Source organism: Muntiacus reevesi, chromosome 1 (genome assembly GCF_963930625.1).
Source record: "Muntiacus reevesi chromosome 1, mMunRee1.1, whole genome shotgun sequence".
Taxonomy (NCBI): domain Eukaryota; kingdom Metazoa; phylum Chordata; class Mammalia; order Artiodactyla; family Cervidae; genus Muntiacus; species Muntiacus reevesi.
The window spans coordinates 266689514-266716155 of NC_089249.1; the positions used below are offsets into that span (position 1 = coordinate 266689514).

Sequence of the window (26642 nt, forward strand, 5' to 3'; positions counted from 1 at the left end):
ACTTGATGCATAGCCGGCTCCAGAGCTGGTGGCCTTGACTGTTTCTTTAGTTTTCCCCTCTCCTGACTTTTTTCTTTAAGCTCCCCTCTTCTCTGACAGGGAAATCATATTGTGCATGATGGGAATAGAGTAACAAATTATTTTGCTTGTTTTTTAAGAGGTATACAACTCACAAATTCCCTCCTTGCCTATGGAAATTGAGTTATCCTTCTGTTTGCTCTTTATATAAGATCACTCTGTGAAATTACTGACACACTTTCCTACTTCCTTTGACCAGCAGAGTTACGTCTATTTCTCCCTTTTTCATATGCTTTCCACCCTCTGCTCTACCCTTACCCTACTCCCAAAGGTAAACACTGTTAATCATTTCCTGTGTATGCCTCCAGATATATTCCACAAATATATAAATATTTATAAATAAAGAAGTGCATATGTGTATTTGTGTGTGTGTATAGTCTATATATGTTTGTATACAGTGTGTGTGTGTGTGTGTGTGTATATATATATGTATATATAGTGTATATATAAATTTAACACTTTCTTTTCTATACTATAATATGGTTATTCCATAATTTATTTTTCTGATCTCCTAGTGATGAAGTTTTGGTTATTTCCAGTTACTTTTGCTTTTGTAAACATGGTTTCCTTGAACATCCTTGCACTCTGAATAATTTATTTACTTATAGAATATTCATGGAATAAATTCCTAAAACTAATATCTTTGCTCTTAACATCTACATGAAACATGTTAGCAGATGGGTAGCCAGACTTTGAGTTAATCTTCGCAGGAAATAAATCACAAGTACATTATTTGCGATATTAATATATAATATAGGTAAGTAGAAACTTAATTTTGCCTGGATATTCATTTGGCCCAGTGTTAGGATCGTTTCCTATCACCAAGTTAAATTGTATAAAAAAATGCTTCAGTTAATATCCATGCCTGGATTGTCCTTGCAGTCTCTTCATTTCATGCTGAGGGACACAGCTTAAAAAAATATATAACGTTTTATTTTGAAACTAAAACTTACTTGAAGAACATGTTTTTAAATAGTAGAATAAGGTTAGAAATCATTTCACAGTTGTACTTGAGCATTCACCTCTTGTACTTTAATTTCTCTGTAAAATCAGGTTATGAAGAACCAAATGTACATAGATTTATTCCTTGGTAGAAAGACTACTTAGTACCAGAGCATAACAACAGGAAGGGAAAGGCTAATATTAGCTGTGTTTTTCCTTCATCATTGATTTAATTTGAGGGAACATCAAAGGTATTAAGGGCAACAGACTGGTAATTATCAAGATAAAATGACATACCCAGGAAATACTGAATTCTCCAATCTTCACAAAGCCTTGTAAAAATTGTTAAAAGGAAGGATAACTGGAACAAGGACGCATGATAACATTTCTTAGATTCTCCTCTGAAAGAATAACTAAGAACCTATGGTAATAACAAAATTAATAGCATCCGTGATCTGTGACTAAACTTGATGTTATAGATCAGTGCAAGGTTTCTGGTGACACAATTAATCAAATATTAAACAACAGCCTGACCCTTCTCATTAGGAGTTCAAGTCAATCCAGCAGTTCTTTCTGGGAGGGTAGCATATAAATGAGTAAACTGAATAACTCAACCGTGAAGTTATGAAGTTTGAAGTATGAAGTTTTTACTGAATTCAGGGATAATTGTTAAATATTGAAATTGTGTACATCTTCATTTATTTTATGCTTCTCAATAAAGATTGTACGCAAAGCATTTTACTAGGTACTACAAGGTATACACCAAGTAATTTTCCATGGCTCACAGGTATGTTTCAGCCATTTCTTTTCTGAATGTCCTTTGTAAATTCTTATTTAGTTTTGGCAAATGAGAGAGTGGGTTATCTCCAAGCTTGAACAAGGAGTATGCATCTCCACTAAGACATACATTGGGGGGGCGGGGCGGGTAATGAAGACAGCATGTAAGCCTTGTGTAAATAACAAATCATCAGTATTTGTATGACTTTCTATGGAAGTAAATCTTAACCTTACTCTTCACAAGATGCTTTGTTTTGTAACTAAACCAAATATGAAAAAGTTTTGCTTTTCTTTCACCACCTCAGCTTCCTTATATCTAAATAAGATGTCCTAAGGTGGTCCACAAGGTGGTTCTAACAAAATATTTAAAACTAGAGCTGGAAATGTAATTGCAGACCTAGAGACTGACATTGCAGTTCACAGTTTGGCTTTAGCAGGAAATAGGTGTGTGTGGTAAGCTGTTCTCAGTGTGAAGCATGTTGGTGAGAGTCACACCTGTAACTTCTATTGAATTTTCATAACTTTTTTGTTCTAACATTGGTTAAACATAGATCCTGAGGCACATATGCTGTAATAAAAATACCATGCAAAGAAAAGGGTCTCTTGATACTCTTCCGATTACAAAGGAAGAGCCATGATTACAAGGAAAGGAATATATTTCAAATGTCCCCCTCCCACCTTATTGTGGAGAATGGCAGTAACTGGAACTTTTAACACAAATGCTCCAGAAGAGCAACGTGTATCTCAAATTTTTAAAACAATGAAGGAACCTAACTTAATTTAAGCAGACATTCAAATCATAAAAGGGAGAGTAAGCATATAGGCTAGCTCATTGAACCCACGCTCTGTACGTATAGTTGGACCTCAGAAGCAGTGAGCAGGAATGGAAGGCATTGTCCGTTCTCTACACACACACTTTCTCTCTTCACTGTGCTTTTTTCTCACTCACCACTAAAGTTCATATGTTTTCTTTTCTTTTTTTTTTTTTTTTTTAAAGTCGACCAGCTCAGACTCTCACAAAATTTCAGGGCATTCAGTGCCAGATGAGTGGTCCAGCCTGGGTCAGGCTTCTCCGGATCCACAGCTTTGGCAGAAGGGCAGGGTCGTGAGCACCCCCTGCGTGTGTTGGCGGCGGGTGGGAGGATGTGAGGAGAGGACAGGGTTCAGAGAGAGAGGGCTGATGACCTGGGCACACTTTCCAGAACGTACCTCCCATACATACTATATTAAAATATTTAAAATTCAAGGAAAACATAAAGTGAGTTAGTCAAAACAAATCTTAGATTTAGGCCATATGCTATGTCCCAGAATAATTAAATGTTGTTTCATAACATAGCGTTTCCACTCTTTAACCACAATAAATAAAGAGTCATACAACGGTAAATACTGTAGACCTTCAAGTAGACCTTAATGATTGGATTCTTTCAAGAAAGAAAGAGATTTTTTTTTTAATTGACAAAAGTTCATGACATTCAGAGCTGGATTTGCTTAGCTGAGTATTCAAGAATTCAATGACACTGTTACTTAAGCTCTTTGGAGCAGAAGCATTGCATGTATAAATCTGACAACGCGATTACATTTGTCTCAGTCTTATCTGAGGGAAAGGTCAGACAGCTGCTGAAAGGTTCAGTGATTCTAACTGATGGAACTAGCGTTCATCTGTGTAAAAGTGGACATTTTGGAAATGCCCTGATCTTTATTATGATGAATCAACTTAAAAGTCATTTACCAGTCTGTACTCTCTTTCCTGATTCTTCCACCGACAGCACCACCAAGTTACCGTTATAAGGATGTATACGACGTCAATATAAAATAAATGACCCATACTTTTATTTTGGGGATGGGTTAGTCATCCTTACTTGGCATGAATTTTCTTTCTTTAAACAGACAATAGCAACCACCCTAGCATCAGACACTTAGTCCAGTTCCACCTGTTTGGGTCATGTCACTTCGCTAAGGACTTCCTTCGTAGCTTAGTTGGTAAAGAATCTGCCTGTAATGCAGGAGACCCGTGTTTGATTCTTGGGCCAGGAAGATCCTCTGGAGAAGGAAATGGCAACCCATGCCAGTTCTTGCCTGGAGAATCCCATGGACAGAGGAGCCTGGCAGGCTGCATTTGCAAGAATTGGACACAACTTAGGGACTATCCAACCAGTCCATCCTAAAGGAGATCAGTCCTGGGTGTTCACTGGAAGGACTGATGCTGAAGCTGAAACTCCAATACTTTGGCCACCTGATGCAAAGAGGTGACTCATTGGAAAAGACCCTGATGCTGGGAGGGATTGGGGGCAGGAGGAGAAGGGGACGACAGAGGATGAGATGGCTGGATGGCATCACCAACTCGATGGGCATGAGTTTGAGTAAACTCCGGGAGTTGGTGATGGACAGGGAGGCCTGGCATGCTGCGATTTATGGGGTCACAAAGAGTCGGACACGACTGAGCAACTGAACTGAACTAAACTGAACTAGGGACTAAACCACCACCACCTAACTTAAAATGGAAAGGAGGGAAAAAGCCTCTTGGACCATTTAAAAAAAAAAAACTCAGAACAAATTTGCATAAGCAACAACTCAAAACAGGCTTCATACTTGCAGATATAAGCAGATGTACACAAAGATACAGAGTGCTGACAGGAAATAAAATTCAGACACAAAAATCTGCAAGTAACCAAACATTTTTATACTTTCCTGCTTTAGGCCAATCAATACTAATCCCCCAAGGCTAATTTGGTCCAGATAGAATCTTACTTGGAAGCCTCAGTAAAACATCTGAAAACCTTCCCAGAACACTAGGCATGTTGTTTTTCACATAGAAGAGTTTCCATTGTATCACTGCGTAGTTTTGGTCTTTAACTATTTATCTTTTGTCTTTCACACTTTCTGACATCTTAATGGGAGATTTAAGTGAGGCAATCACATTTTCCAGTGATGACTATGTACTTAGCATTTTGTATGTAGTCTTATGTAATCTTTATAACTTTGCTGTATGCATGAAGAAACTGAGGCACTGAGATTGTTGTCACTTGCCCAAGTTATCCCTTTAACATATAAAAACGTATACATATGATTAATCTGTACCCACACTCTCTCTGCCATATGAAGTTGAGGAAGGGGATTTAGCTAGTGGATAAGTATCATTGTGTGAAATATGTTTGATATGATTTCAGTGTTTCTGTAATAAATGATAATTAAACATAAGTACTCTCATGGAAAAAGAACACTAGAAAGCAGACTATTTAAGTTCTAGATTTAACTTCCATACACGGCTAGTTGTGATTTGGGACCAAGAGTAACATTTCTAGGCCTCAGATTCCTTCTGTCTGGAAAGGAAAATTCAAGAAGGTAAATAATTCTGTCATCTCTGCTACTGTTATAGTCCCAATGCCTAGATGGGCTTTGAAATTTAGTATGCTCTCAATAATGTTTATCAAGTAAATGAATGAAAAAGAGAGTATAAATTGAGAAAGAAAAATGGCCATAAAACCTAGCCCATCACAGTACATTTTTCTCTGTGCAAACATTCTTTGTTTACTTATCTGTCTCCCACTGGGAACTGAGACCTGGGGCTGTGATCACGTCTCCCCATTCCCTGGAACGGTGTCTGATTCTACCACCTGATCAGCTCTCAACAAGTAAAAAAAATTGTTTAAAAGTCTGGAGCAAAGGACCGTTTGCTTCATCATCCTCACGGAACTGTTCACATGGAAAGTAGGTTTGAATATCAACGTGGGTTTCTTCAAGCACACATTTACAGAACAATGACAGTTGACTATGACTGAGAGTAAATCAAAACAAATGAAGCAAAATATAAAGTAACACAAATATACCAAGTATTTCCTAATGTTTTCAGACTTTTAGGATACCCTGAATGTCTTGTATGGAAAAAAAAAAGAATGTGTGAACTAATTAAAAAATCAAGTCAGAACTTGAACCCTTGAGTAGATCCCGGCCCTTGTTGGTCAGTAACTCTTGATGTCTCAGCCATGTGAGTGTGTGTCCTGAGCCGTCAGACCTGCTCATTTTATGTTCTCTTTTCTTCCTTAGTCTGTGAATTTCTGGTACGTGCTGGTGATGAACGATGAACACACCGAAAGGCGTTATCTGCTCTTCCTCCTCCTGAGCTGGGGACTCCCAGCTGTAGTGGTGGTCCTCCTCATAGTCATTTTGAGAGCAGTCTATCATCAGAGCATGCCGCAGACCTATGGACTCATCCACGGCGACCTGTAAGTACATCCAGCGCCCTCCTCAGCCCTAGGGTACCCGGCAACTCTACTGGTAGCTAGTGGGAGCCGCTGACTCGGGGTTCCGACTGAAGAAGCGCCACGAAGACCTTTGTCTTCCTGCCACAGCATCTAAATCTCTCCTTCCTCTAATTCTCTCTTTAAATAAAGAACTGGTGCCTCTTCAGTCCCTTCGATAGACACCGTTTTTCTCAGGTGGGTTGATGTATCAAACAGTTCATAGCCATTTATATTCAGACCTTACCATAGTTTAGTTTGTTAGATTGTAACAAACTAAAACTACCTAGTGAAATCAGGGAACTATGAAAGTTTTGATCAAGAAGGAGATCAGTGGAAACTTTTGAGTGTGGCACAGTTGTCTAAGGAGTCTGATGCTTTTGGGAGGGAGAGCAGATTTTGGCAGGTACCCTCATTCATAAGATGCCTGAATACAAAAAGACTGTGTCAGAGTGAACGGAGAATGGCTACAAGAGAACATGGGAAGGAGCCATGGTCAACTAGGTCTTTCTGATAGATTCTTGTTAAAGTTGACTGTAGTCTTGAAATCTAACAGATCTTTATACATACATGTATATGCGTTGTCTTAATCCTGATTTTGGTATCTTACAACTTTGAGGACCACTCAACCCCTTCAAAAACCTTTGCAATAATAAAGGTTAATCAGCTCTCTTGGTGTAATAAGGATTCAGAGGAAAAAGTAACATTTGTAAGTGAGAAAGAATAGCCTGGTTGTAATCTTATGAGGACAATAGTACCTCTTTATTTCACAGGTTATAGTGAAGAAAATAATTAGGTAATAGATGTGAAAAATCTTTTAAAATAAAAGCACTATATTAAGCAGAAATTATTTTAATGTCATTATTGCCTATGATCAGTTATAGTCATCCATTATATACTTAATGCTTGTTATCCATGTTGCAGGTACACTTCACACATGGGTAGTCACACACTAATATCCCACACCCCGTTTGACCAAAGGATATTAACTATGTAATACAAACACACCTATTGAGATACCATATATAGTAATTTTGTCTTTTTATTTAAATTCAGTAAGATTCCCTCATGCTCATTAATTTGTAGTATTACAGCAATTTATTAAAATATAGTGTTATATTCTGTCCATATAAAATTCCTAAAGCCTGATCTTCTAGAAAGGAGTAGTTGTGTCTTTTTCCAATTATGTAAGACATTTAAAAATTTTTTTATTGGAGGGACTCCCCTGGTGGCTAAGACTTCATGCTCCCGATGCAGAGGACCTGGTTTTGATCCCTGGTCAGGGAAGTAGATCCCACCTGTCCCAACTAAGAGTTCACATGTTGCAGCTAAAGGTCCCGCATGCCTCAAGTAAGACCTAGCACAGCCAAATATATAAATAAATGTTTTTAAAAAATAAAATAAATTTTATTGGAATACAGTTGATTTGCCATGTTGTATTAGTTTCAGGTGCGGAGCCAAGTGAGTCAGTTATACATGTACACATATCCCCTCTTTTTTTAATTCTATTCCTGGATAGACCTTTACAGAGCATTGAGTAGAGTTTCCTGCTCTGTCCAGCAGGTTCTTGTCGGTTATCTATTTTATACGTAGTGGCTTGTGTATGTCAGTTCCAGCCTCCCGGTTTATCCCTCCCCTCCCCCATCCCCTTGTGACCGTAAGTTTGTTTTCTACATCTGTGACTCTCCTTCTGTTTTGTAAATAAGTTCATTATGGCCTTTACTACTCCTGGCATTAATTTAAATCTTGGACTGCCAGGATTAATTTCAGGAAGTTCTGCGTCTTTCTTTGTCAAATAACCGGGAGACACGTCCTGGAGGCCAGTAGCATCTCTTTCATGAGCTCCCTTCAAGACAGGAGTTATTTGGTGGCAGTCTTAGCTTCACATGTGCAGACACCCAGCCTGGATAACTGGGACCCAGTGCAAGTGATGTTAGTCAGAAGAAGCTCCCTCTTGATGCTTCTAAAAGGACTTTTAAAGAGAGAAGTAAACTGTTTATACAAGAATGTCCAAATCAACCGAGTCTTAAAATATTTGCCTCTGAGGCCTTTGCAGAAAGTTCTTTATTACCAACTCAGCTATAGTAAGTGAAATGTAAAATATATTAATCTTTTACCCAATCTTAATATTATAGGACTATTGAAACTTTGGTTAGTATAGGTTATTTTGCTGCTTCATTCACATATAATGTTCATGTGAATTTATTCCAGATTTTTAAAAAATTTGTATTTTTAATATTACTTTAATCTCAGTGTAAGAAAGAATAATTACTATGTTATTTTTGTAAAATATTTATGTAAAATATTTTATGCTTATATAATCATTTAAAAACATGCCTTTCCTCTGGGGATGATAGGATTATGGTTGTAAAATAGTAGGACATCTGTTGTGCAGTAGTTGTTTGTAGTAATAAAACTTTTTTAGTTAAGAATTTTCCCTAAGTAGATCTCTAATGCATTAATATATTCAAGTTGTTACAATGCTTTTGTCAAATTTTGGAGCCAAGATTTTGATAATTACATAAAACTAGGAAGTGATCTCTCTTTTCCTATTAGCTGAAAAAGTTTACAAGTTTGGTGTTATTTCTTCTTTATTATTTTTGAAGAAGTCACTCATGAAGCCAGCTAGGCCTCATGTTTTCTTTGCAGGAAGACTTTTAATTACAGATTCATTTTCTTTTAAACATATAAAACTATTCATATTTTCCGTATGCAGTTCTTTCTGTGTCAATTTGATAAATTATCTTTTTTTTCTAGGAATATTTCTATTTCATCTACCTATTCAAATTTTTTAGTGTTTGTAGAAACAAATCTGTTTTTCATTCTTGATATTAATAATTAGTATCTTTTCTCATTTTTTATTTCTAGATCAGTCTTGCTGTGAATATTGTTGTTTTTTCCCAAATTCGACTTTTGACTTCTTGATATTCTCAACTGTGCATTTATTTTCAATTTTGTTGCTCATTTTCTTAATTTATTTTTATTTTTAGGTTTCATCTAATTTTTCTTTTTTTATTTATTCTATTTATCTTATTTGCTTTGTTTACTATGTGTTGCTGCCAAGTTGCTTCAGTCGTGTCCGACTCTGTGCGACCCCATAGGCGGCAGCCCACCAGGCTCCCCCGTCCCTGGGATTCTCCAGGCAAGAACACTGGAGTGGGTTGCCATTTCCTTCTCCAATGCAGGAAAGTGGAAAGGGAAAGTGAAGTCGCTCAGTCGTGTCCGACTCTTAGCGACCCCATGGACCGCAGCCTACCAGGCTCCTCCATCCATGGGATTTTCCAGGCAAGAGTACTGGAGTGGGGTGCCATTTCCTTCTCCTACTATGTGTTAGGTACTATGTATTTATTTTATTTATTTAAAAGAAATTTCCCCAGGTTTATGGAGATATAATTCACGTATATAATTTTATAAGTTTAAGGTATCCAATGTGATGATTTGATACTCACATCTGTTGTGAATTAATTATCACAGTAAGATTGGTTAACACTTCCATTACCTCACATAATTACTGCATAATTACTGTGTGTGTGTGTGGTAAGAACATTTAAGATTTCTTCTCTTAACAACTTTCAAGTACATAATACATTGTTGTTGAATGTAGCCACCATGCTGTACATTGGATCCCCAGAACTTATTTATAGCTAGCAGTTTGTGCCTTTTGACCATCTCTCCACTTTTCCCATCCTTGGGTCACAGCAGCCACCATTCTAATATCTGTTTCTATGAGTTCAACTTTTTTAACATTCCTCATATGAATAAGGTTTTTAATATCTATCTTCCTCTGTCTAAATTATTTCACTTAGCATAATGCCCTCAAGATCTATCCGTGTTGTTGCACATGGCAGGGTTTCCTTTCTTGTGACCGAATAGTAATGTAGTGTGTTGTATATATTGCAATATATATCTCACATGTTTACCCATTCATTCATAGACAGATTCTTAGGTTGTTTCTATATCTTTGCTACTGTGAATAACTGCTGTGAACATGGGGGTGCAGATATCTCTTCACAATCCTGATTTCATTCTCTCTGTGTACATACCCAGAGGTGGGATTGGATCTTATAATAGTTCTATTTTTAACTTTTTGAGGAACCTCCATACTGTTTTCTATAGTGATGGTAACAATTTGTATTCCTACCAACAGTTTGTGATCTTTATTATTTCCTTCCTTCTGCTAACTTTGGGCTTCTAGTTCCTTGAGGTTTAAAGTTAGATTGTTTGTTTGAGATCTTTCTTTTTTCTTCATGTAGGTTTTTATCACTGTAAACTTTATCTTAGAATTGCTTTTGCAGCATCCCATGAGTTTGGTATATTGTTTTCCATTTTTCAGATTTTTTTTAAATTTCCCTTTTGATTTCTTCTTTGACTCATTGGTTGCTTAGGAGTGTATTGTTTAATTTCCACATATTTGTGAATTTTCCAATTTTATTCCTGTAATTGATTTCTACTATAGTTTCATACTATTGTGGTTAGCAAAGATACTTGTATGATTTGAGTATTTTTAAATCTGTTGACTGATTTTGTGGTCTAACATATGATCTATCCTAAAGAATGTTCTATGTGCACTTGAGAAGAGTAGATATTCTACTGCTGTTGGATAGCATGTTCTATATGCCTTTTAGGTCCATTTGGTCTAAAGAATAGCTCAAGTCCAACATTCCCTTATTGATTATTTGACTGGGTGATATCTCCATTGTTGAAAGTGGGATGTTGAAGTCCCCTACTATTACTGTATTTTTGTCCACTTCTCCTTTTAGATTGATTACTATTTGCTTAGTATATTTGGGTTCTCTGATGTTGGGTATGTATATTTGTGATTGTTATATCCTCTTGATTAATTGACCCTTTATCATTGTATTATGACTGTCTTTATCTCATGCTACACCTTTGAGTTAGTCTAGTTGTATGATTTAAGTATAGCTACCACTGCCCACTGTCAGTTTCATCCCTTCACTTAAGCCCATGTGTGTCCATAAACGTGAAGTGAATCTTTTGTAGGCAGCATATATTTGGGTCTTTTTTTAAAAGAAATCTACCCATCATTTTGTGCCTTTATATTGGAGAATTTAATCTATTTACATTTAGAGTAGGGGAAATCCCTGGTGGCTTAGAGGGTAAAGCATCTGCCTGCAATGCAGGAGACCCAGGTTCGATCCGAGACCCAGGTTTGATCCCTGGGTTGGGAAGATCCCCTAGAGAAGGAAATAGCAACCTACTCCAGTACTCTTACCTGAAAAATCCCATGGATGGAGCCTGGTAGGCTACAGTCCATGGGGTCGCAAAGAGTCGGACACGACTGAGCAACTTCACTTCACTTCATATTTAGAGTAATTATTGATAAGGACTTACTGATTCATCTTACTGTTTTCTGGCTATTTTATTGTTTCTTTGTTCTTTCCCACTTCTCTTGCTAATCTTCCTTTTTGAATTGGTGATTTTCCATAGTGATATATTTAAATTTCCTTCTCTTTATCCTTTATGAGTCTACTGTAGATTTTTGCCTCATGGTTACCATGAAGCTTACATAAAATATCTTACTGATATAATGTTAAATTTTATACTAATAACAACTTCATTTACATATAAAAACTGCTTTTACTTCTTCCTTTTACCTTTTGGGGTCACACTTTACATCTCTTTATATTGTGTATTAACAAATTAATGCAGTATAGTTATTTTTAATACTTCTGTCCTTTAACCTTTTAAATAGAGTTACATGGTCAACACATTGCCTAATTACTGTATCAGAACATTCTGAATTTGACTGTATGCTTACCTTTACCAGTATGTTGTATATTTTCATATGTTTTCATGTGAGTAACTAGTGTCCTTTCTTTTCAGCTTAAAGAACTCCTTTCAGCTTTTCTTGTAAGATGAGCCTAGTAATGATGAATTCCTTTGGTCTGTCTTTTCTAACTGACAGCTTTGCCAAGTAGGGTATTGTTGGTTGGTAGGTTTCTCTTTCAGCACTTTCAATATATCATTCCACTCTCTCCTGGGATATCTCTAAGGTCTCTGCTGAGAAATCCACAGATGGCATTATGGAGATTCCCTTGTAGGTTACAAGCTTTTTTCTCTCTTGCTGCTTTTTAAGATTCTTTCTTTGTCTTTGACTTTTGATAGTTTTATTATGTGTTTTTTTGGAGAAGGTCTCTATAAGTGTAGTTTGGGGACATCTATTATTTGTCCCCAAATAATATTGTCCCCATCTATTATTTACTCAGAAGTCCAATAAACATCTTTACCAGATGACACGTGACTATCTTATATTCAGCAAGTTTAAAATTATTCTCTTAAATATGTGCTTTGACCTACAGTCTCTATGAAAAGTCCACCGTCTTCCAGGGTTCTCAAGCTGTGAACTTGAGAGTTTTTCTACTTTTTTCCCCCTTACATTTCACCTCCTATTAATCACAAATTGTTTCCTCGCCCAACTCTTAAATGTTTTCCTAATCTACTTCATCATTTTCATTTCTTATTTCATCGCCATCTCTTCAGTTCATCTGTGTCATCTTTGTCTAGTCTGTTGGATTACCTTTTAACTTGTGTTCTTATCTCTAATTTCTTCCTTTTATAACCCATCCACTAAATTTTGAAATATGGAAATGATTATATAACTCTGATGCTTAAAATTCAAGTTAATTTTCATCACCTCAAGGTCATGGATGTTAAGTTATTCACAGTTGACTCTATAAACTATTAAACCAGCTTCTTTTAGCACTCTTCCCATCCATCCGTTCTGGTTACCCTTTGTAACTAAGTCACTTGATATTTCCCGTGGTCTTTTATGCCTGTGAAGTGAAAGTTGCTCAGTTGTGTCTGACTCTTTGTGACCCCATGGACTATACAGTCTTGGAATTCTCCAGGCCAGTATACTGGAGTGGGTAGCCTTTTCCTTCTCCAGAGGATCTTCCAAACTCAGGGATTGAACCTAGGTCTCCCACATTGCAGGCAGATTTATGCCTGTACCTTTAACTATATCTTCTATATTTCAAATGCTTTCCTTATGTCCGCCCACCAGATACCTGCTTTTCCCTCTAAACACCAGCTTAAATATCAGCTGTTTGAAGTATCTATTTTCAGATTAAAAGCACTACCTCATATATACTCTTGGTAGACTCAGAACTTTTCTAAATCATGTGATTGTACCAATCATACTATGTTATGAATATTTGATGAAGTGTTACCTATGCAAATTGAAATTCAACCTGGAGGTCAGTGATTACTTCCAGAATATATGATAGAAACAATAAATTTATGAAGAATGTAGGGTTTAAATTTTCCCTTGATGGAAGTAACTGAACCAGAAAAAAGAAAAGCCTTAACAACCAAGGTAACTGTATACAAATGTGGGTTTAGAGAAAACGTTCATGCTTTCTCTGTGCAATAATATATGCATAATAAAATTTTACACAGTAAAATTATTAGCAAAATGTATCTAAAATACTTGCGTGTATGTTGGTCTGTCAGTCATGTCCGACTTTTTGCGACCCCGTAGACTCTAGACCTCTGGGCTCCTCTGTCCATGGAATACTCCAGGTAATGATGCTGGAGTGGGTTGCCATGCCCTTCTCCAAGGGATCTTCCCAACCAACGGATCGAACCCAGGTTTCCTACATTGCTGGCAGATTCTTTACCATCTGAGCCACCTGGGAATCCCTGTTCTAAAATATCTGGAAGTCACCAAATGATACTGATGTCTCAACATCTTAAATACTGTGTGAGACTTGTCGTATCTTATAAGGAAAAAGTTTTCTTATACATGTATGATAGATAAAATTCTAATTCATCAGTACCATTGGATTTTTGAATCTAGACCTAAATTGCACAACATGATTTGGAGAAAGATTTTAAAGAGCCTATAAAATATTAAATTTACTTTTGTCTATGAAATAGAACACCCAGTATAGACTTGTTACTGCTTCTTTGTCACTGAGTCAGGTAATCCTATGAATCTATGAAAAATTATACTATATTCAAAGTTAACAAAAGAAGTCTTCTATACTTTAAAGATGTTTTTTTAAAAGACATTTTCATAACTTTTTGAAAATTGTGCTAGAAACTCCTCTAATTGTTTTTTAATCTTATAATTGAAGAGTGCTTAACTAAAGTAAATGAAATCTATCCTTGATTGATTTCCATTAGTTACCAGATATAAGTCTATTGAGAATACACAGAGGTAGTCCCTATTGAGTGGTTTATATTTAGTGTCTTTGGAAGTAGCCACCTATTTTTCTTAGATTGGCTTCTCAGCTGCTTTAGGGAAAGGAAAAAATCTGAAGAAGAATATCTAGCTTTATCATACCAAGGGCAGAGGAAAGAGAGTCTAGCACTGAGTCAGGAGCCAGGATGAAAGTCAAGGGAATATGGGCCTGAGAAATTGTCCCTAAAGACGTAATTTGCTATTAATCTGGGGCCAAAGTTATGTGACTGTGGAAGAGTAGAATGACTGAGAATGAGTTGCCAGAGGGGAGGACTTATTTATCTAAATACTTATCTCAATATTCCAATATTCCTACCTCTGAGTTCTAAGACCCTGACAGATTAATAAATGTCAATAACAGTAAAGGTGATTTAACGGTAATAGGTTGTTTTGTACTTCCCAATCACTTGCATTTTTCTCTTTCTTGCTAAGTTGTATTAATTCAAACCTAAAGGAAAATCAGCAAATTACTTATTGAGTAGCTATTAATATTATGTGCTAAAGTGTAACTGAATTCTCTTCTATTTAAGCTAAGTATTTGCTTGTGATTAAAAAAAAATGCCTAACAATTTAAAAATCGATTGCTTTTTTTTTTTTAGTTTTTCAGTATTTTAGTTTCTTAGTATGTTTGGTATCATGTTTTATTTTCAATATTCTTAGCAAATCTTAATTGTAACCTATTCTGATTATCCTGCTCCTGAACTGAATTACCTGTTTTATAAATAACGCAATCCTCTGAAAACAATCTAATTTTCCTAGCTGTATTAGGAGAAATCTTGTTAACAGGGAGGACAAATCTGTATACTCTAAATTAGAACTAAATAGAAGTAATGGTGCTGTATGGGGCATATGATATTATGTGAGAGTATTTTTATTGAAGTACTTAAAAAGAGAATCATAAAAAAAAATTTGTGAATGTGGGAAGCCTATTTACCTGTCATCTTAGAGAAAGTTAGAGAAAATCATCTTAGAGAAAATCATCTGAGGATTAGAGAAAATTGGTGTAAGTCTATGGAAGAGAGATGTTGTCAGGATCTCTTCATGGATTTTCTCAGGTGGTGGTATATTATTGCACATGGGTGTGTGTGTACACACACACAGAGAAATGCATGAATAGAAACAGCAGCATTCTACTAGCATTTTTCATTTATTCAGAACTCCAAAATAAAGAAATACTGAGTGTATGCTTCCCCACAAGGTCTTGGAATCATGGAACCAAGGGGTTGGAAAATCTCCAGCTTGCCTTAATAAACTTCCAGTCATATCCTCAAAAGCATATCATGTTTCAGGCTCCTGTTCAAAGACTCATTAGCTTCTTGAACTTCTTATTCTAAACATACTCAGTTTATCTGACCTTTTATAGCTGCTGATTATACAACTCATTCTACCACCGTTACCTCATTCTCTTAGCTCATGTTAGCTTTAGCTCCCCCAACACCAGTTTCAGCTTTTCTGACTATTGCTGAGAAATAGTCTATGAGAAAAATTCCAACTGGTGCTTTGTTTTACATCCGTCATGGCTTCTCTTAAGTCCCTGGATTCTCTTCTTCACAGAGAAAGGGGAATGTAGCTGAAAAGGGAACTTGATAAAGCATTGCTTCCAGTGTCCATTCAATCCTTGAGTAATCTTGACAGCATCACTGACAAATGTCCATTCACTTTATATTTGAACTGCTCTGTGAGAAGGCAAGTATTTCCTCTCAGGGCTTTTCACACAGAGTAGAAATCTTTTAGATTCTGGCTCGAAAATCTAATTGCCGGACTCACAACCAAAAAAACCCTAAACATTTCATATTAATAATCTTCCAGTTTGTCCCTATTCTTTTGCTTCTAAGCTAAACATTTCCTATTTGTTCAAATATTTCCACATAAAGCATGCTTCTATGTGTCTTTTCATTATCTTAGTAGCTCTCCTCTGTACTTGTTCTATCTATCTGTTCAGTCTTCTTCTACATTTTATTTTTGAAAGAACTTTAAACACAGACAAGTTGAAAAAAGTAAGTTCACATATACCCTTCACTCAAGGACATATGTATACCTACTTATATAACCATAGTACAATGTTCAAAACCAGGAAATTAACTATGAGAAAACGCCCTTAACAACATTGCGAACATTCTTCAGGTTTTACCAGTTTTTGGCATCTTTGGAGACAAGCGTGTGGTTTTATTAGTGTATCTCAATATACTAACATGATCTATGATATTTATTAGATGGCGCATACCTACCATTCATGGAAGACATCCATCTTGGTCATTAATGTGGAGTTGGATTCTCTTTATTTTTCATTTAGTATTATTTTATCACTGTTCATGAGTGATGCTGATCTGTTGTTTTTTTTCCCCTTTGCATTGCCTTTATTTGGTTTAGGTAACAGTGTCTGTGAATATGTATCACACATAAGGTAATAATTACATGTAATTATTAGCCAAGCCTGGCTAAATATTATTGACCTCATGAATTCCTGAAGGGCAGCTTATCATTTTACTACCTCCAGTTATTCTGAAACTATTATTTCAATTATTTCTGTCCTTTTGTTTTGCATCTTTGACACTAGAATTGCAAATAACATATTCTCTAATATTTATGAAATTAAACTTTTATCAACCTAAGGTAGGATTAGGTTTGTTTTGCTTTTTTTTTTTTTGTCATAAATGAGAAAAAAATGCCTCTAAAACTTGCAGTTTTCTACGTATGATACTCTCTAATTTGTTTAGGCTGATGTAACAGAATACCACTGACTACCGGTGACTTGGAGAAGGAAATGACAACCCATTCCAATATTCTTGCCTGGAGAAACCCATGGACAGAGAAGCCTGGTGGGCTAAAGTCCATGGGGTCACAAAGAGTCGGACATGACTAAAGCAACTTAGCACACACAGGTGACTTAAGTAAGACATTTATTTCTCACAGTTCTGGAAGCTGCAGTTCCCAATCAGAGTGCCAGCAGGGTCAGGCTCTTGGTGAGGGCCATCTCACTGGTCTTGCCCTCACATGGCCTTCCTTAGTGCATGTGGAGAGAAATTCTGTTTCCTCCTTATCTTTATAAGCGCATTAATTCCATCACAAAGCACCACTCTATGGCCTAATCTAACAGTAATTATTTCCCAAGGTGCCACTTCCAAATACATCACATTGGGAGATACAGTTTCAACATATGAATTTGGGGGAAGGAGAGACACAGGCATTCAGTCTAAAGCTGGTCTTTTTGTAGTTTATCTAAATGTAAATACAACCTGAAGTGAAAGATTAAGTATCTATTTAGTTCCTGGGACTCCTTTTAAGGAAGATCACAAGTTGTGAAAAATAATAGAACATTAACTTCATCTATGTTGAAAGATGAAGAAATGTTTTCTTCTATATTCAGAAGCAATTAGATTTATTCTAATATTATTCTCAGAGTTCAGTTCAGTTCAGTCACTTGGTCATGTCTGACTCTTGTGACCCCATGGACTACAGCATGCCAGGCCTCCCTGTCCACCACCAACTCCTGGAGTTTACTCAAACTCATGTCCATTGAGTCGCTGATGCCATCCAACCATCTCATCCTCTGTCATCCCCTTCTCTTGCCTTCAGTCTTTCCCAGCATCAGGGTCTTTTCAAATGAGTTAGCTCTTCACATCAGGTGGCCAAAGTATTGGAGTTTCAGCTTCAACATCAGTCCTTCCAATGAACATTCAGGACTGATTTCCTTTAGGATGGACTGGTTGGATCTCCTTGCAGTCCAAGGGACTCTCAAGAGTCTTCTCCAACACCACAGTTCAAAAGCATCAATTCTTCGGCACTCAGCTTTCTTTATAGTCCAACTCTCACATCCATACATGACTACTGAAGAAACCATAGCCTTGACTAGACTGACCTTTGTTGGCAAAGTAATGTCTCTGCTTTTTAATATGCTGTCTAGCTTAGTCTAACTTTTCTTCCAAGGAGTAAGCATCTTTTTGTTTCATGGCTGCAGTCACCATCTGCAGTGATTTTGGAGCCCAGAAATATAAAGTCAGCCACTGTTTCCACTGTTTCTCCATTCTCAGAGTAGTGTCAAATAAATATTTTTATTTATGATTATTTCAGGAGTATCAATAATATCTTTTCCAAGTCTCCATACTCATTATAATAACAACATAATAATAGATAACCTCACCTATAACTTCATATGAAAGATATTGGTACATATTTTTCTACCTTTTTTCTGTGTATTCTAATACTTGTATATGCACTTGGTCATACACACATACATGCACACTTGGAACAAAAACAGGAATGTTCTATTTTGCAATCTACTTTTTTCAAGTATTTCTTTTTTTATAAGTATTTTATTATTCTTACTGTTATTTTACTTATTTTTATCTTCTGCTCCTGCTGCCTGGTGTGTGGAATCTTAGTTTCCCAACCAGGGATCAAACCTGTACCCTCTGTATTGGAAGCACAACCTTAACATCTGGACCAGCAGGGAAGTTCCATGCAGTCTCATTTTTATTTATGGGACAATTTTGTATATCAGTATATATCAATCACATTTTGTACTACAATATTGTATTTATTTCGCCAACCTTCTATTGGTAGACTTTTCCATTTTTTCTTTGTAACATAGTTGTAATGAACTTCCCTATATAGGTATCTTTGTATACTTGTGTTATTGTTTGCCATAGGATGCATTTTGAGCAGTGGGATGACTTATTCAAAGAAGACATAAAATTTTGTACTTTAAAAGATAGTACTAAAGTGTTTTCCGAAAATGACACACACAAAATGTGACCGAGCCTGTTACAGCACGTTCTTGACAACTCTGGGCATTATAAAATATTTTTCAGTGCGTGCCAACATGAGATATATATGTTTATATATACATGTAAGAATAGATATGTTTTATATCTTTATACACATAGATGTTTTTATCTATCTATTCACCACTCAACAGCCTCTGGTGCTTTGGCTTAGTCGCTTGGTTGTGTCTTACTTGTTGCAACTCATTGAGTTTCAGGCTCCTCTCTCCATGGGATTTTTCAGACAAGAATACTGGAGCGGGTTGCCATTTCCTTCTCTGGGGGATCTTCCCAACCCAGGGATTGAACCTGGGTCTCCTGTATTGCACACAGATTCGTTACCAAGCCCCTATGTTTTACATATATATATATATATATATATATATATATATACACACACTCACACACACATACTTTAATAGATTCATTTATTATGTATCAGACATTATACTAAGTACATGTGTACATTTGTATATCATTTATATGTTTATTTATCATTTTATTTCTTTTGTGACTTGCTTGTTCATCTTTCTCTGTTAATTTTTCTGATTGTTCATCTTTTCCAATGATTTGAAGAGTTTTTTTTTTTTTTGGACTTGTTTTCCTTTTCAGTTGTTTTGGAAGTGAGGTGCACTAGATTAGGCCTATTAGCTTTTGTCTTCCTTGAATTTTTATTTCTCCATTAACACATCTATCTGTTTGTAAGGAAAATTTCCATTTTAATGGGTGAGATAAGCTTTTGTGAGATATCAGACTATTTCAGAGAATTATTTTAAGTGTTTTGTGTGCTAATTAAATTTTCCAAGTACAATAATAGTACAGTTAACATGGTGGGACATTTAAAGTGATTTACTCGGGGTCACGATGGTGAAAACGTGTTGCCACAAGACTCTCAGTCTGTGTTCCTCCTAATTTATTAACTAGAGGCAGAATCAGGAAGCATAATGATTACTTTTTAATACAGGAGTGCTAGTAATTTAGGCATCTGAAATATCAAACTGAATAAAGCGTTAGGAAAGAAAAGAGGTGGTTGTAAAACTGCAGGAGATGGAGTTGTAATGAGAGATGCTTGTGAATTGCATTTCATTTTGCTTATTTCCTTTAAAAATTTTACATATAAAATGGAAGAGTTGATCAGCTTTCATTTTCAGATGCTCTGTGTTACAAGGTATCATATAATGTATCAGAAACTCTCATTTGGAAAACTAAGAAAACTCATACAACCACAAATGGTCAAGCCTGTATTAGTTCAGGAAACAAATCAATTATTTATAGAGGAAGTTTTGTTGACGTCTCTAATGAAAAAGGAAATGCCCACAAATACAAACAATTTGTCCAACAGGATATTTAGTGACTAAAGGAAACTGTTCCTGGCTCAAGAGAATATTTTGTCAGTCAATTTGGGGATGGTATTTTCTAGCTTTTAGCTTTTCAAGAGCAAGGAATCTGCTTGTTATTTTTTCCCTTAAAATAATCTTTTTTGTTGTAAAATTAATCATTGTTTTAGAAATTATGGAAAACTTAGAAAATGTAATTTTAAAAAGTCAGATTATTCCTGTCATTCAAATATTAGCACTTTTAGTTGTATGTGTATTTCTATCTAATTTATAGATTTTTGTTTTTATAATGTAAAATTGAGGTCACACAGTTTTATCTCCTTATTTCCCTTAATATTGCATCATTAGATTTTCCCATGCCATTGGTATAGTGTGTTAGTCGCTCAGTCATGTCCAGCTCTTTGTGATCCCATGGACTGTAGCCCATCAGGCTCCCCTGTCCATGGGATTCTTCAGGCAAGAATACTGGAGTGGGTTGCTGTTTCCTTTTCTAGCCATTGGTATAACTCCATGTTTTAATGGCATCACACAATATCTGTCTCAAGATAGACTTTATCATAGTGTTATCTATCATTCTCCAGTATTGAACATTTAAGTTCTTTCCTTACTTCATTTTTAATATTTAAAAGGTCTGCAGTAAGTGTGCTGTATCACATTTCTACATCACAGATTTCTTGAAATTATTGGATTAAAAATATGAAATATTTAGAAGTATTGCCAAACCGTCATCCAGAAAGGTTGAAAATTCTTAATGATATTTCTGGAGAGTCCCAGTCTCCCAACAACAGTGCTAGTCTTGATTATGAGCTTTATGGTTTTGATAGGTAAATGTAGTTCATTAAACTTTTCCAGAGATACAGAACCAATAGGGTATAGACAGGTGATAGATAAAGAAAGAAAGAAATTTACTGTTAGTGATTGACTCATGACATTACAGAGGATAGCAGTTACCAGTATCTGCAGGCAAAGTCAGCAAGTTGGAGACCTAGGAGAGCTAATCGTGTGATTCCAGTTCAGAGGCTGGCAGGCTTGAGACCTCAGAAGAGGTGATGTTTCAGTTGGTGTTTGAAGGCAGGAAAAAAGCCAGTGTCCCAGTTCAAAGACCCATCAGGTAGGAAGAATTCTCATAAGGAAAAGCAGCCTACTTTACTCTGTTTATCTACCAATTTAAATACTAATCTCATCCAGAAACACCCTCATAAACATAGGCAGAATAATATTTGACCAAATATCTGGGCATCCCATGGCCCAGTCAAGTTGACGAATAAAATTAGCCATCACATGCAGTGGTATATTATTGTTTCTGTTGCTGGTTCCTTAATGAAACCAGAGTTTGAGTACATTTTTATATACTTGGCCATTCTTACTTCTCTCATAAATTGTTCATGTTCTTTGTTTTTCTGGTTTTTTTTCCTTAGATTTGTGAGAGCTTTGTTCCTATTAAAGATATTATCCTCTATAGTATTTGATGAAATATTTGTCACAACTTCATGTGATTTACATTTTTAATTTGTAGTAAAACCTATCTGTCTTTTCTTGAAATATGCATCTTGTATGCTTAGAAAAGTTTTGTGTTCTTTCAACATGAATATTTATTTCTTCCTTAATTTCATAAAATTTTTCTTCAGTTACATCCTTACCCTTTCTGTTTCTTTCCATTTAGGGAGGTTCTTTATTTCCTAAATACCACCTAACTCATAGGATCCTCATATCTCCCTGCATTATATTCTCCCTAATTTCTTTTCCCTTTGTGTTTTTTCATCTCAAATATTTTCTACTTTTTGATAATTTAGTTGCTTGCTGTATTTTTTATTTCTTATGCTCTTAAATAATTTAATATTTTTTCCAGATATTATTTTTCACATCAGAACTCTGGAAATAATTTATTATTATTATCTAACATTTTTTATTACAGAGATTAGCCATTAGATTTTTCCATTCAGGTAAATTTATTCTTCACCTTGGATGCTTGTAGATCTTTAACATTTTATTTCCGTAATGTAAAAATTGGGACTGAATGTATATGGTTGTAGCTTTTTTTTGCCTTTAACTATGTTACTTGGATTCTTAGCTCCACAGACATAGTGTGTGCTCTGCTCCTCTGACTTTTCCTATCACATGTATTTTCTTTGCTATTTTCCCATTCTTTTAAAATCAGAGATACCAAAGTATTACGAGTACGAATCACTGTGCCTTGTCTTCTGTGATCACAAGGATCACCCTTTTTTAATTGTTTTCAATTCTTTGACTTTCCCCATGCATTCTGCCACAGCTTCTCACGTTTGAAGGCCCTGTTAGTCAGTTGAGTTTCAGCATTGTCATTCTGCTCATCCCAGCTTCCAAGGCACATTTCAGTTGTTACATATTCTCCCCCATTTCTTTTGCTTCTTTCACAGTTCCTTCAGACAGCATTCATCTGGGCCTTATTTTACTTCTTTTCCTTAGGCTTTGCCTTCCTTCTTAATTCTATTTAAGTTCTAAGCAGTTAAAATCTTTTTTCTGGCCTCTTAGCAGTTTTCAATATCAGTATCTTTTTAAAGAGGTTTCACTACTTCTTCTTATGTATCCTGTATTGATGCTTCAAAAATTATTTACTCATCCTGGAATGAGATTTCCCTGGAGCCTTGTGTTGTCCAATACACGAAGCTGTGAAGGTTTGCTCTTGTTGCTTTGTTCTTAGTTAGAATCTTCTTTTTAAGTATAGAGGCTGATTTAAGGTACATGTACATACTAACAGCCCAATTAATGATAATGTGTAGCATATATCCATTGCAGGTCTATAGGATAGCATGGCATTTTCATCTACCTACATAGCCTGGTTGTCTGCCACTTTAAGCGAATAGAATACATGAAAAATGTCAGCCCCCAATAGGCATTGCTGTCAAGGTTTTTCCTGTCTCTATACCTGTGAAATGTATCTTTCCTAGGAAATCATACTTCTCAGACTACTACACCCAATACAGTCCCCTTTATTTCCATTGTTGCTGTAGATTTGGTGAAATGCAGGCTTGGAAATAATGGCTGAAGGTCATTAGTATCAACTGGATTGGTGGACTGATGGCAGGAGGAAGAGAACTCTGGCTATCTTACAAGGAAATTCTGTGAGATGGTTAGCTTACTAGTGATGGAGACCCTGGCTCTTATTAGCTAAATGAATGCCATGTGGCTCATGGCATGGGTAACTTGTTTCTTCAAGTTACAGAGAAATTAAGGTGCAAAGCTTGAAAAAATTATGGATAATGCAGCTGGGATTAAACCCAGTGGGTCTACTTATCCATAACTCCATGGCGGCTCTATCATACTGTAAATTCTGTTCTGCTTAAAAGAGAGTAACTGAGGATATTTTATATTGAGTACCTGATAATTTCTCAGAAGGTAGAGGAAGCAGTAAGCAAATATGACATAATTCTGTTCAATTTGAGAAATAGAAACAATAAGATCCAGCAGATATCAACCTTTGCCAGATGGATCCCTTGATAAACAGAGAAGGAAAGCCTGAACATAAATAGATATGTGTGCACACTAAAATTTAGGAAGCTCAATTTGGAAACACTCAGACAAAAATTAGATAATATTTCATGACCAGAGACTCTGAACGGAAATACAGTGTTAGAGGAATTAAAGTTTTAAAAATTAAATGGAATGGTTGCAATAATTTTAAAGGGGTAAAAGGGAAAGAGTGTCATCAAAGTCAATGGGGTGTGTGTATTCTTTCTGGTGGACTCAGATGTAACAAGGACAGGCATGGTGAAGGAAAGTAGGAAAGCATCATTAATAGAAAAAGAATGGCCAATGTAAGAAAAAGGGAAGCTTAGACCTCGAATGACATGAGACTTGAGAAAAAAATGATAAAATGACAACTGGAGGGAGAGGGGCCATTTAAAGTTATTGTTCTGGTTAAAGATACACTCAACAGTGGGGAAAACATCTACTATAGGAAAGCATTTAATATTAGAAAAAGAAAACATGGTTATGGTGGTTTGGTTTTAACTTTCTCTGTCAAGTAGAAAGAATCTCTAGAGGGAGGAAAAAAGACTACTGGTAAAAGACTTGAAATCCCAAAGAAGTGAACTGATTGTAGGAGCACCAAAGTGTTCTAAAAAACTTCACATTTCTCTTCCTACTTTGATGATGATATTTAAATATGAGAGAATTTGCTGAATGGACACTAAGTGATACAGGGCAGTTAGGTAACAGAAAACAAATGGAGAATATGCAGATATTTCCCCCAGTTTCATAAATTGGACTCTCCATCTTCCTTGTCTTGAAAAAGGTTACCAAAATATCTTTTCTTTTTCTTTCATTTTATTTATTTTTTTTTAAATTTTATTTTATTAGTTGGAGGCCAATTACTTCACAACATTTCAGTGGGTTTTGTCATACATTGACACTAATCAGCCATAGAGTTACACGTATTCCCCATCCCGATCCCCCCTCCCACCCCCCCACCCCCACCCGACTCCTCTGGGTCCTCCCAGTGCACCAGGCCTGAGCACTCGTCTCATGCATCTCACCTGGGCTAGTGATCTATTTCACCATAGATAATATACATGCTGTTCTTTTGAAACATCCCACCCTCACCTTCTCCCACAGAGTTCAAAAGTCTGTTCTGTACATCTGTGTCTCTTTTTCTGTTTTGCATATAGGGTTATCATTACCATCTTTCTAAATTCCATATATATGTGTTAGTATACTGTAATGTTCTTTATCTTTCTGGCTTACTTCACTCTGTATAATGGGCTCCAGTTTCATCCATCTCATTAGAACTGATTCAAATGAATTCTTTTTAATGGCTGAGTAATATTCCATGGTGTATATGTACCACAGCTTCCTTATCCATTCATCTGCTGATGGGCATCTGGGTTGCTTCCATGTCCTGGCTATTATAAACAGTGCTGCGATGAACATTGGGGTGCACGTGTCTCTTTCAGATCTGGTTTCCTCAGTGTGTATGCCCAGAAGTGGTATTGCTGGGTCATATGGCAGTTCTGTTTCCAGTTTTTTAAGAAATCTCCACACTGTTTTCCATAGTGGCTGTACTAGTTTGCATTCCCACCAACAGTGTAAGAGGGTTCCCTTTTCTCCACACCCTCTCCAGCATTTATTGCTTGTAGACTTTTGGATAGCAGCCATCCTGACTGGCGTGTAATGGTATCTCATTGGGGTTTTGATTTGCATTTCTCTAATAATGAGTGATGTTGAACATCTTTTCATGTGTTTGTTAGCCATCTGTATGTCTTCTTTGGAGAAATGTCTGTTTAGTTCTTTGGCCCATTTTTTGATTGGGTCATTTATTTTTCTGGAATTGAGCTTAAGGAGTTGCTTGTATATTTTTGCGATTAATCCTTTGTCTGTTTCTTCATTTGCTATTATTTTCTCCCAATCTGAGGGCTGTCTTTTCACCTTACTTATAGTTTTCTTTGTAGTGCAGAAGCTTTTAAGTTTCATTAGGTCCCATTTGTTTATTTTTGCTTTTATTTCCAATATTCTGGGAGGTGGGTCATAGAGGACCCTGCTGAGATTTATGTCGGAGAGTGTTTTGCCTATGTTCTCCTCTAGGAGTTTTATAGTTTGTGGTCTTACATTTAGATCTTTAATCCATTTTGAGTTTATTTTTGTGTATGGTGTTAGAAAGTGTTCTAGTTTCATTCTTTTACAGGTGGTTGACCAGTTTTCCCAGCACCACTTGTTAAAGAGGTTGTCTTTTTTCCATTGTATATCCTTGCCTCCTTTGTCAAAGATAAGGTGTCCATAGGTTCGTGGATTTATCTCTGGGCTTTCTATTCTGTTCCATTGATCTATATTTCTGTCTTTGTGCCAGTACCATACTGTCTTGATGACTGTGGCTTTGTAGTAGAGTCTGAAGTCAGGCAGGTTGATTCCTCCAGTTCCATTCTTCTTTCTCAAGATTACTTTGGCTATTCGTGGTTTTCTGTATTTCCATACAAATTGTGAAATTATTTGTTCTAGTTCTGTGAAAAATACCGTTGGTAGCTTGATAGGGATTGCATTGAATCTATAGATTGCTTTGGGTAGAATAGCCATTTTGACAATATTGATTCTTCCAATCCATGAACACGGTATTCTTTCATTTTAAATTACTTTTTTTATTACTTTACACAGATAAAATTTCTTAAATCTAGGTAGACGAATCAACCTCAGGAACTTATATTTTGCTTCCTGTTTTAAAAATCTATATAGCTAATTGATTTTTATCTGATTACAGTCATCATACTTTTCAGGAAAAGGTTTTAAGCACTGTATTGCCAATAATCAGTAATTGTACGTTCTTCACTTTAAT

At 36.0% G+C, this 26642-nt stretch overlaps 1 protein-coding gene across 1 annotated transcript in view; it reads left to right on the forward strand.

Annotated features, from left to right (window-relative positions):
- The window catches only part of ADGRV1 (adhesion G protein-coupled receptor V1), a 560737-nt gene that overhangs the window by 376330 nt on the left and 157765 nt on the right, over positions 1-26642 (forward strand). The window contains exon 85 of the mRNA XM_065942069.1: positions 5842-6020. Coding sequence (XP_065798141.1) covers positions 5842-6020 — 179 coding nt within the window. The remainder of the gene's footprint in view (positions 1-5841; positions 6021-26642) is intronic.